Raw genomic sequence first — 12158 nt, 5'->3', positions numbered from 1 at the left:
ACTCCCAATACTGTTAAGGTTTTGCTCTCTCCGGAGGATAAGCAACACGTTCAAAGTGCAGTGGAGGCTCTTCAAGATAGGGCCCTAGTAGGCCGGATTGTTGGGCTCACTCCCTCGAGGTGATAGATTCGGGATTGGCTTCAGGCGAGTTTAGCCCTAGGGAATGACCACATCCAGAAGTCACCATCTATGGGAGAGGGGTCTTCCTTCTCCAGCTGAGCTCTCCAGAGACCACCTTGTCACTTGTGGAGCAGAGCCCTATCTTTCTTGGTCCTCATCTAGTCTTTCTCTTCCCTTGGTACCATGGCTTCACAGTGGCAGACATGGACAACTCACCATGTATCTCTCTTCCCGGTGACGCTCCGCTTCTCGAGGCTCCCAAAGGAGTATAGATCCATTCTCCAGTCTATCGAAGGACGTTTTGGTACGGTGCTAGAGTCTCCTCCTCCCTCGACAGCCACAATGGTCGCAGATGATGGGGTCCCCAGGCTCAGAGTGATTAAGGACACCCCTGAGACACTTCCTGAGAAGATCCTTCTGGAGACCTCAGGCGAACTACGTCAGAGAGTTGAGGTATTGGGCTTCCAGGCTAATGCCTCCGATGCAGACAGATGGGATACTTAGCTCGAGACTGCACGAGAGGCCAGGGTAGGGATCCTCCTCAACCTAGGCAAGAGCAGGGGGCTCCCCCTTAGCCCAGGCAGGGGCAGAGAGCTTCCCAACATCGGCCAGGCAATCAGATCGTCAGCAGCACTCGCAAACACCTTGGGTCGAGCCCTCTCAGGGGACTTAGACCAAGGTTGAAAACAAGAAGCCCAACAAGGCAGCCCTCAAGCATCGCAGGTATCGAGCTAGGGTCGGAGAGCGCGAGAGAGCCCGATCGGCGATCCCCCAGCCTCAAGAGAAGATGGCAGAGGTTACCCCTATGGAGCAGGAGAAGGAGACCTTCGATCTCCCGACTGAGCCGCAAGTGCCAGCAGAGCAGAGCACCCGGGTCCCTTCGCAGCAGGAGCTTGGAGCACCACTGAGCAGGTCTCGATGGACCCTCCATCGGGGCCGCCCGCCCCCCCCCCCTCAGCCCCCCCCCCCTCAGTCCCCCCTCCCCTCCCCTTGAACCTGCAATCATCCGTACCACCGCCCATCCCCCCCCTTCTTCTTGCCAGCCTCCCCTCCCTGCCTCCAGGGCTACAGCCCCTCCGCCCCCTCCGTTATCCGTCCCCCTTCCCTCTCCAGACCCGTGCCTTCAGACAAGGGGGTCCAGGTCCTCTCCCTTGCAGCAGGCCTTAGGTCCCTCTTCCCAGGCGCAGCCTAGTCCGAGTGCATCCTCCTCCACGCAATAGAGCTCAGGAGGTCCGTTTTCGCAGCTTCTAGGTCCCAAGCCTTGTCCAGGACAGCCTCTACCTAGAGAGTTCTGGTAGCTAGGACTGTGGAACTATCTTGAGATCCCTGACAGATACCCGATGGCTCTAGAGGTGTCTGTCCTGATTTTGCAGCCCCGACAAGGCTCTATAGGAGTGTTTGCAAAGATCACGATCGCGCCCTTTCTGGGGGTTTCTCTACACGGCATCTGGAGAGAAGCAGTGGACTCCCACACTATTCGACCTTATGATGCAGTAGCAGATGTTTGACATGACGGAGGAGTGGCTTGGCCCCCAAGGGAGGGAGATGTGGGTCACCCATGGTCACACCGCCACTTTTCAGCTTGGCTTCTCAGCTGACCGTCGGGAGCTAGGTGTTGCAATCTGTGTGCTTCACCTGGGACTCAAGGTTCAGCTGAAGCACGCCACGAATTGGACTCTACAGCTTTGTGTAGACAGATTAGTGATTGATCCCTCATTTCTGAGACAGTGGGCCACCAAGGTAGGCATCGACCCAGTTATGCCCTTGGTGCGACGCCATACTGACACAAATTACTCCCCATCTAAACCCGCAACGAAGTCCCAGAGGTCTTAGGTTTTAGTACAGGCTCCCAGTCATAGGTGAGCTCTATTCTCCACTCCCCCCACCTCCCCATGAGTTGGACCATGGTGAGTTGGAACATCCATGGGCTCGACGACCGCGCGCGTCAGCAACCGCACCATCTGTTACTTTGACAGGAGTTGCATAGGGCAGTGGTTGGGTGGACAGTGGACTTCCTTTTGATCCAGGAGAATATGTTTTCAGCCGCAGATGTTTGACGTAGACAGCACCTCCTTCCAGGGAGAGGCCTTGAGGTATGGTCCCCCGCAGTTAGCAGGAGTGGGGGGTCTGCATTTCGGTGTCCCAGTCCGTTGGAACGGATGTGTAAGATCAAGGCGATCTCATCCCAGGCAGATCAATATGGATGGGTTTGAGGGTTGGGGACTCTAGGATTGGGGTTCTCAATGTGTATGCCCCAGCTTGTAGGCAGTAGCGACCCGCCTTCTGGAGGCAATTGACGGAGTCCCCCCCGGATGTGGACTCGTGGATTGTTGGAGGTGACTTCAACAATCTCGAGTTTGAGGAGGACAAGCGCGGGGGTGCTTCTTATTCCGAGATGTCGGCTTCGGAAAGAAGCACTTGGGAGCAGTTCATCTTCTCGATCTGCGGTCAGGACCCCTGGAGGGAACCGGAGTTTTCTAGGTCTCCTAGCAGTCTCAGTTTCTCCTTTGGGCAGCAGCAGCAGGATGGTTTACTTGAGAGACTAGACAGATTCTATGTTGGAAATTGGTCCATGCATAGGGGTGGAGCCACCGGTATTCTAGCAGGGACTACCCTCTCGGACCACTCCCCTATCGTTCTTCACCTAGAGCAGCCCCGTCGTGGCCTACCGCAGAGACGAGTCTTTGCTCTTGGAGGAGGAGGTACAATAGAGTATTACAGCTATTTGGCAGTAGCGTGAGTCCGCCCCCACAGGGAGGGTGGGCCGTGTGGGCAACTGAGGCGATTCAGCGGAGCAGTGAGGAGCTTCGCACCCATGCTATGCACCGCCGTCATACTCTTCAGGAGAGAGAGAGAGAGAGGGCTTTGCAGCGGGACTTGGCCTCCATTGAACGTCTTCAGGAGTAGGATTCAGAGTCGCAGTGGTTAGCAGATTGGTATGTGTGCGCTCGCTTGGAGCTTCAGGACATTGAGGTGAGACGGGCTGAGTACTCCTCTAGATCTTGGTGGGTACAGCAAGGTGACAGGATGACCAAGTAGTTCTTTCAGGCCACTGGCCCTAGATCAACTGGCGCACAGTTGCAAAGATTGAGAGACTCTAGTGGGCAGACGCACTCGGATCCGCAAGAGATCTTGGAGTTGACCTCGGATTTCTATCGGTGTTTATTCCAAGCCGAGGAGGGGTCCCCGTAGGTTTGGCAGCTCGAGATTCAGTTTGGGCGCACGTTCTGGAGGTGGTCTCCCGGAGTGTGAGCAAACAATTAGATGCACCTTTTTTGGATGCGAAGCTTTGGGAGGCCCTTCGGGCTCTTCCATCCCAGAAGTGCCCCGGGGAGGACGGGCTGTCCCCGGCTTTCTTTAGGTGCTTCTGGGAGTGCATTCATACCCCCCTCCCCTTGGCTTTTCAGGAGATCTTTGACTCGAACTCTCTCCCTTTGACCCTAAGTTGTGGCTGGATATGCCTGATCCCGAAGGGAGGGGATCACTCGGACCTGAGACAGTGGAGACCGATAACTCTCCTTGACACTGCTTACAAGATCTTGGCCAAGGTCTTGAGCTTGTGGCTTCACCCTCACCTAGTGGACATCATCCATGACACGCAGACAGGTTTTGTCTAGGAGCGTAGCATCCTGGACAACATCTTTACTTTCTGGGAGGCACTAGATTGGGCAAGAGAGGAATCTCAGCCTCTCACGATCTTGCTTTTGGATTTCGAGAAGGCCTATGACAGAGTGGAGTGGTGTTTCTTGGAGGGCACCATGCAGAGGCTTGGCTTTTCAGATTGCTGGATTAGGGGTGTCTCAGCCCTTTATGCAGGTAGTTCGAGCCACATACTTATTGAAGGCTACACGGGGGAGGCCTTTTCGCTTTCCCGCTCGGTTCGGTAGGGATGCCCCCTTGCACCTTTCTTATTCCTCTTTGTGGCCGAGGCCCTAGGGTATTTTCTAAGTTCTCAATCGGCAGGACTCACGAGGATAAGGCTCCCGATTCGGCAGGAGGAGGAGCTTTTGGACTCAGAGTTTGCAGATGACACAGCCCTTTTTGTCGAGGGCTCAACTCGGAGCTTGGATGCAGTTAGGGAGGCCTTGGCAATGTATTGTCTAGCCTCAGGCTCTAGGATCAACTAGACCAAATCAGTCAGCTTTCTCGCAGCGACAGAGGCGGTACACGAGATCCAGGATTGGGGTTCAGCACTAGGCTTCCGGTGGATTCCAAGGGGGGCATACAGTGAGATACCTTGGCTGCCAGGTTGGCATTGATATTTCAGCAGAGGAGCACTCCTCGGTCCTAGAGAGTGTTCGGTGCAAGCTTTTGTACTGGAGCTCGGCCAAAAACTCTCTCTTGCAGGAAGGGCCTTGGTGGCTAACCAAGTCCTCCTTGAGTAACACTCGAGCCAGGGTAGCTTGCCAGACAGTAATCCTGCCCCAAGCCCAAGGAGGATTGGGCATCATTGATCCGGAGATGCAGAGCAGAGCCGAGCCTTGTTGGGCAAGTTGGTAGTGAGGGGCCTCACTCCAAGACAGAGCCCTGGAAGCTTCTTCTGCAGCACGGTCTCCTTTGGAGCACCCTTCGCACAAGTGGTCAATGGCAGCAATCACAGAGATGGCTCTTCTCAAAGGTTCCCCTTACAGGGAAGGGCTCTCCCTTGATGTGGAGTCTCTTCAGAGTTTGGCAGCGATTGGCAAGGGGTCTTCTCCGAGCTAGTCCTCAGAGTCTTGGTGGGCGGGCCTTCAAAGTTTCACTGTGGTTGGGCCAGTTCTCGGGGACAAGGCTACCTCTTCGGATTCATCTATGCCCCCTCCCTCCCATTCTTAGCCGAGCCCGGTTCTACAGTGTGGGCCCAGGTGGACTCTTGCAGTCTCTGACAGATGGAGATCCGGAGATGGATGGAGCCTTGGATCAATTAGGGTGGCAGAGCGTCAAAGTAGTGGCCGTCTGGGCAAGGAGTGGTCGATCGACCCTCTCGCATCTCAGATCTGGATACAGCTCGCTGGCGCTTATGGTTATGGGAGGGTCGTCCCCTCAGTGACGTACAGTGGGACCCAGGCGAGTGGTTCTGGTCGTCTAGAGTAGGCCACTCAGAGAGAGTGAAGGAGGTGCCCTTCTTCTCTTATACTACGCATAGGACGCCGCTTGCAGTTGGAGGCGATAGCCTGGACTTCGTCAAGAGAGAGGCATTGGGCAGCGCAACAAGTACCTCGAGAGGTGAGATCCAAGTTCTAGACACGCCTCTGGTCCAGTCTCCGACCACGGAAGATCTCCTACTTTTTCTGGATGATAGCGCATGGAGGTCTTCCTGTTGGCCCTTGGTTGGAGCAGATGCGGGTGGATGGCAGCTGCCATAGATGCAAGATTAGGACTTCGGAGATGATCCCCCACTGCCTTTGGAGCTGCTGAGCAGCACAGAGGATATGGCGAGGAGCGCTTCGGATCATGGCGAGGCTTCAGGGTACGCAAAGGGACTTCACATGAGGCATGGCTGCTTGGTTGTCAGAGGGTGGCCATGCCTTTTCCATTGGCGTGGTCTCTTTAGCATACAGGATACAGGGCCTATGCATTCACAGCATTGAGTTTCATGAGGCGACCCCTCCCACTAGTCATCAATCTCTTCCTTCGTCGAAGGACAGCATGTGGGAGACAGTAGCCAGCATTACGGCATGGAACATCTGGGTTGCTCGTTGCAGCTGGGTTATGGGCCAGCACCATGTTCCACCGTCGGCCACCTTGGTAGCCATCTAATAGGACATCATCTTCACGCTTTGTGCCATTTGGGAGCGAGGTTCTCGAGCTACCGTCGCACGATGGGAACGTTTTTTAAGGCTTGGCCTGCCGGTGTTTTCTACAACATCACCCCTAGAGGGATCAGATGATTGTATAGTCCGCCACACTGGCTGTTAGCCCCTGTTACAGAGAATCCCTAGGCAGTGAGCTGGGATCTCTAGCAGTGTCTTTCTGACAGCCTGAATTTTATTTTTCATTGATTTTCATGGTTGGCACCTTTATGGTATTTGCCAACTTGTATGATCGTTTTTTACAAGCATCAACAGAAGTTCTTTTCTCTAGAAAGGAAAAAAAAACTTACAAAGTAAATGTTTTGCAAAATGAACAAAAATCTGTGACACACACACACACAAAAAAAGAAAGACAGATGTATTAACATCTGCGAGAGGCCTCGCAGGCCTATGAGACAAAGTACACGCCAAAAAGGTAACTCATACAAGCCACTAAGGGCTGAAGCAAAGGGTTCACTAAGACTCTTGCTGAAAGCTAAAAAGCTAAAGTGCTAAAACTAATGAATCAAGTGTCGAAATGCTAGAGTAGTGAAAGCCAAATAACAGAGGAGTGTCAGGTGCCCAGAGCTAGCACTCCTAGTACCTGCTCAGGTTCCGTATATCCAGGTAACCTAGTGGCTCTCTGATGAGATGTGAGGAGCTCTCGTATTTGTGTCTGTCGAGCTGTCTCACGGCGTGAGGGAGGGCGTGGTCTCCTTGATCTCTGGATTCGGTAGGCTACATCAAGGGTGATGCCTCGCCCCTGGCAGTCACCTCTAAGAAGGGCTGAGATAGACCAAACCTCGATCATGCGTGCTCTGGTCCCTATCCGTGTCGCACGTGGAGTGTGTCCCTCGTCTGGCAACATCGTGGTGGACTCTCCCACTGCTAATCCATGATGCTCTGATCTCCTCAAGCTCCTCTCCCTCAGCCTCACCCGCAACTGACTCAAATGCAAAAATCTGTAACCAAAGTCTGTGACCTGTCAATATCGGTGACCTGTGGCATCAGTCTCTGCTGCTCTCTGATCTGTGCTCTCTCATCTGTCGCATCAATGTGTCTCTCCATCGACGCATCTCAATCAAGTAGAGCCCAACACATACCTGATCGTGAAAATGGATCAGCCGTGTAAGTGGACCAAAGCCATGCCCCTCTTGAAAGGAATGGGCAAACACATAGAAAAAACTCCTCCGTCTCGATCTCCTCCATCTCTCTGCTCTTTGGGTATGCTTGCAGCTCTCCCTGCCTCAATCCGCAGCTGATGTGATGAGACTCGCAACTGACCGATGGCGACCCTCAATGCATGTGAGACTCTCCTGTCCTCAAGATATTGAGGTCTAATGACAAGACCGTGCTCTGAGACCCTCAGGAAGTGGTCATGGTAGAACTGGATCTTGATGGGGAACTCCTCTCCCCCCCAAGCCCTAGATGTATGGAGTTGGAGGAAGTCCAACCGTATGATACGGTTGATCTCATCTCGTGGGATCATCTCAGGTGGTGCATCTAGACTGTACTGCAAAAGGGGAAAGTCTATCCATCCAAATGCCGTGGCTACCAAACCACGTGGATATTCGTGCATACCATGCCGTATCAACACCGCTCTCTGCTAGTCGCCTAGAGAACTCTAATGTTAGCCTCGGTAATCTCCACTAGGGTAAGGCCCAAACTTTGTGCATCCAGACTGTACTGCAAAAGGAGGAAGTCTGTCCATCTGAATGCCGTGGCTACCAAACCACGTGGATATCCGTGCATACCATGCCGTATCAACACCGCTCTCTGCTAGTCGCCTAGAGGACTCTAATGCTAGCCTCGTTAATCTCCACTGGGGTAAGGCCCACACTCTGTGGAGGAACGTCATTGTCTAAAAGATGGCATCAACCTGGACAAGGATCATGGCGAACTCTGCCTATATAATCTAGTGGGGGACTAAGGGTTTACTCCGAGCCATCCTGGATCCCATAGTCACCTGTTGCCTCTCAAATCTCCTCCACTCTGTCGCTGAAATATCGCTCCCCTAGAAGGGTGCTGCATGCATGGCAGTCGGTCTCACCAGTGTGTCGAAAAGCCAACCCTTCGTCGGAGGGTCCTGGAAGTGTGCCTAGAAGCATCGCCTCTCTAGTCACGGGCTAGAGCGCCCCGTCCTCGTGTGAGTCATGCCGTACCTACATGGATCATCGTGAAACCTGGCCCAGTGAACACTACCCCCAAATATGTGTAAGATTGCACTATCTCCACAGCCTCCTCATGGTATGTGAAGCTATGTTGACGGGACACTGCTCGCGAGGTGGAGTAAAAGACACAAAGGGAAGAAGGGAATTTAAAAGAGAATAAAACAAAGCTAAGGAAAAGAGAAAATAACTTGGTAAGCAAAGCTACAAGGATGTTCTCATTAGTACCAAGCATAAGCTGCCCCTGAAATTTTCTTGGGAAAACCTAGTACTTACAAAGCTATAAAATCCAACCTGACAGCAACTACAACAACAAAAAGGAAGAATAAGAACAAGAAATGAGAGAGAGCATCTAAAGATAATTTCATCGGTATAAAATCAACAAGAATGCTTGCCAGGCATAAAGGTCTACTTGCATCCATACCAAAACCATGCACGAGAATGATAGGTTTTCCACACCCTGCAACTCCAAAGTTTATCTTGTGTCCTCTGCAGCATTAAAAATGTGTGATTTGACCAAATTAGTGCACAGTTGAATAGTTGAAAATTTTACCACAAGGAAGTAAACACTGACACACTGCAAAAAACTTGCTACATTGAAACTTGTGCTTCAAGGGCTGACCAAATATCTACAATCTCAGTAGAGTATTGCAAGAGATTAGACCTCCATAACCAGGTATTGGACTTATATGGTAGGATGAGGAGCTCTGAGTCTAACTTCTGAATTTCATTGGCCAGTGAGAGACATGGAAGACTTTCCTCCACCTGCATATGTACAGTAACAAACCCTCCTCGTATGCCCCCTTCCATAAAGGGACCAAGCCAAATGTCAACAACACCAGGTATCCCCTTCAACTGAATTTCAAGCCTGCATTGTAGAACTCATTAAATCATTGGCGTACTAAAATTTTGCAGAGTGCAATACTATGAACAATCTATTGTGCATTGCAAAATGACCTACTAAGACACCCCTGTTGAATGAGAGGGAATGGACCTGCAAAGGACCACTGCGCTTCTCAACTGTCATTAATGGGGTTGCCTGTGTGCTCAGCTTTCTTTAAAACATTCTTAATATATTTATGTGTTTTCATGTAGACAATTACTCACTTTGACGACCTGTTCATTTCTAAAACATCTAATGTATTCTAATTTTAGGATACAATCAAATTGAAAGCTAGGACATCGACTGACCTTATATCCATTGACAATGTGAAACGTACCACCATACAGCTTAGAACGTAGATTCGGAATATGCTTTCTTTCTTTTTTATACTCTTTTTTATACATAACTTTTATCTGTCAGCTGTCACGATCTGTGACGTATTCCTTTCTCTATATCTAGACTTATGGATAATTTGATGAATGGACACTTGTGGAAGGGTATGCCCTTTCGACGGGACACTTCCTATAAGGCACAACCCTTCACAAGAGACATTCTATTGAAGAGACACTCCTATTGTAATGTACCCTCTCATCAAGGGTCACACCCTTCACAAGGGGTACACACCTCTTCATGCACATACACTTTGGAGTACACACCTTTTCATGTGTGACTCTTCACTCTCTATATAAGAGAGGCCCAATTGTATGGATGACACACTACAGACACTACAGACACTCAAGCAATACAAATATTCCTTGTTCTCTGCTATTTCAGTCTCCTTTCCGTTCCTTAGCACATTTCTAAATATAGTAAATCTAGGATTTCTTACAGTGGTATCAGAGCAAATTTCGCTCCTGCCTGTAGGAAATGCCCCTCTAGCGCCTATCTGATACATTTATTTCCGCTAGAAGGATATCCGTGCACATTGTGCATGGAAGAGATGGAGAGAATGAGCGTAAAAATTTTTAGCACCAACCCCACCTAAAGTCATCAATGGCCTCTCCGTCTCCCCCCACATCACGAGTTGATGTGAATGGACATGACAAAAATCGTGTCTTTTCATGTGCTTGGGCTGTCCCAAAACCAAGGGACGCACCTTTTCCACCATCGGACACACCTTTTGATGAAGAGTTTTGACTCCTCACCCAAGGGACACACCCCATCGTGGAAAAAAGGACACCTCTTTTTATGTGGGGACACCCCTTTTTAAAACAGGGTCACACCCCTTCATGAAAAGGTACACCTATTCCAAGGGTCACACCCCTTAGAATAGGAACACCTTTTGGCACCAAGCACCACCCTACAAAAGGGTACCTAGAGGGCCTAAAAAGGGCAACCAGCCCTAAACCTAAGGCCCAACCCAAGATTACCTTTGCGTTCAAGTAACCCAACCTTTAATTTTTGGGAAAAGCAAGGCCTAGCAGTTATTGCAGCCTTCGCAAATCAGCCTTTGGCGTCTCGTAAGTCGCGCCCTCTTCTCGAAAGTCGCGCCTACTGGTCCGTACAATCTATCATGCCGATTCTGCCCCTCCCTTGCCGATTTTCTGCTTGCTAGCCCACGCCAAGCCCACGCCAAGCTTGCCGTTTTTTGTTTCAAGGCTTTGCTCAGCCTTTGGTGGCCTTCCATAGTCACGCCAATCATGCCCTCAGCCTTCTGAATCTGTTCGCCAGCCTTTGCTCAGCCATGGATGTGTTCCATCGCCTCTGAAGAGTGATAGCCTGACGCCAATCTCTGCACAGCCTGCTCTATCTCTTCACCTCGCCATTTCAGAACTACAGCAAATGAAAGCCTCCTCCTTTAAGCATGGAAACCCCTGGTAATTCACCCGTCCTTTCAAGGACACCTCAGGCATCATCTACCACACAATATCGTGTTCAGATTGCACAACCAGCCCATTTCGGAGCTTTTGCATCATGGGTCTTCTGTGTCACGTGCCCTTCCAGTGACTTGGACCACATCCTATACCTTCTGCCTGAGGCACCTCAGTTACATTACTTCCTCAGCACAGTTCAGGTTGTGTTCCATGAGACATGTAGATACCCAGAACCCGATATTCCTCACGAGTTTGCTGTCCATCTTTGGAGAGACTTTTACCCCTCAACTTCAGCATCTCCAGGGTACTCTCCACCTCCTTCAGCTCCCAGATATCCTTCTGCACAAGTTGTACCTTCCCCAAGACAGTATTTACACTTTGAAGGCACTCCTTCTCCTAGATATCCTCCACTCCCGACAGCAGCTCCTTATCCCTTCTCAGATCCGTGGACTCTACAACCTACCCCTGTACTCTCACGAGCAATAACACCCATTTCGGCATCACCAATGTTACCTCAGACAGAACCTCCTTTACGAGATTTCCACGCGCAGCCCGAATCTTCTTCCAGGAATGGTACAAACTAGAGCGCAGGTTCGTGCTCTTCTCACAGGGACCTCAAATATGTCGCAACGCTCACGTGCAACCTCTCCGGAGATAAGCGACTCAAGTCCAAAAAAGACCCCTGAAGTCAACTTACAAGGCGAAGCACTACTTCAACTTCAAATTTCCTAGCTTCAGGACAGCATCTCTGACTTGGTCCAGAAAGTCCAACAACTCCAAGATTCTCGCAGTACCACACATACAGAGCATGATGTGAGGCAACCAGACGACTATGTGGACTCATTCCCACCAGAGGTAGAAAACACTGAACTCCATGCCCTCTACCGTTTACTCCAAGCTTCCAAAACTAAAAGACTTGACATTAAACTTCCGGAAGCCTACACTGGTCAACGAAATCGCCGAACAGTTGACCAATGGCTCGCAAAACTGTGCATGTACTTTGATACTGTGCATGTACTTTGATTCTGTTGACCTCACTGAAGGCAAAAAGATTGCCTTGCAGTCTCCCTCCTCAAGGATACAGCTTCCCTATGGTGGCAACGACGCTTAAAGGACGGCAAAAGTGTGTTAACTTGGGAACGTTTTGAACACGTGCTCCGTAAGCAGTTCATACCTGCCAATGCGGACTTCCAAGCACGTTCAAAACTCAGACAGTTGGAGCAAACAGGCTCCCTGTCTTCCTACATCTCTCAGTTCACCACACTGGTGCTGGAGATTGATGGTTTAACTGAGGATGATCGCCTTCATGCTTTCATCTCAAGCCTAAATTCCTCGTTACGCATTGATGTCCTTAAAGCAAACATCACCACCACAGCTGGCGCTATTGCTTACACATAGCGCA

The 12158-nt window shown here is 50.7% G+C and overlaps 1 protein-coding gene across 4 annotated transcripts in view; it reads right to left on the bottom strand.

Annotated features, from left to right (window-relative positions):
• Nucleotides 1-12158, bottom strand: part of LOC147885598 (pheophytinase, chloroplastic-like) — an 87940-nt gene that overhangs the window by 59997 nt on the left and 15785 nt on the right. For all 4 annotated transcript variants that reach the window (XM_087396996.1, XM_087396992.1, XM_087396995.1 and 1 more), the window contains 2 exons: nt 8724-8927; nt 8484-8548 (listed from right to left, as the gene is read on the bottom strand). In XM_087396996.1, coding sequence (XP_087253122.1) covers nt 8484-8548; nt 8724-8927 — 269 coding nt within the window. The remainder of the gene's footprint in view (nt 1-8483; nt 8549-8723; nt 8928-12158) is intronic.

The sequence above is a fragment of the Dipteris shenzhenensis genome, chromosome 25, assembly GCF_047967505.1.
Source record: "Dipteris shenzhenensis isolate YYH24624 ecotype China chromosome 25, Dip_SZ_1.0, whole genome shotgun sequence".
NCBI classification, from domain to species: Eukaryota; Viridiplantae; Streptophyta; class Polypodiopsida; order Gleicheniales; family Dipteridaceae; genus Dipteris; species Dipteris shenzhenensis.
This window is presented reverse-complemented; position numbering and strand designations above follow the sequence as displayed.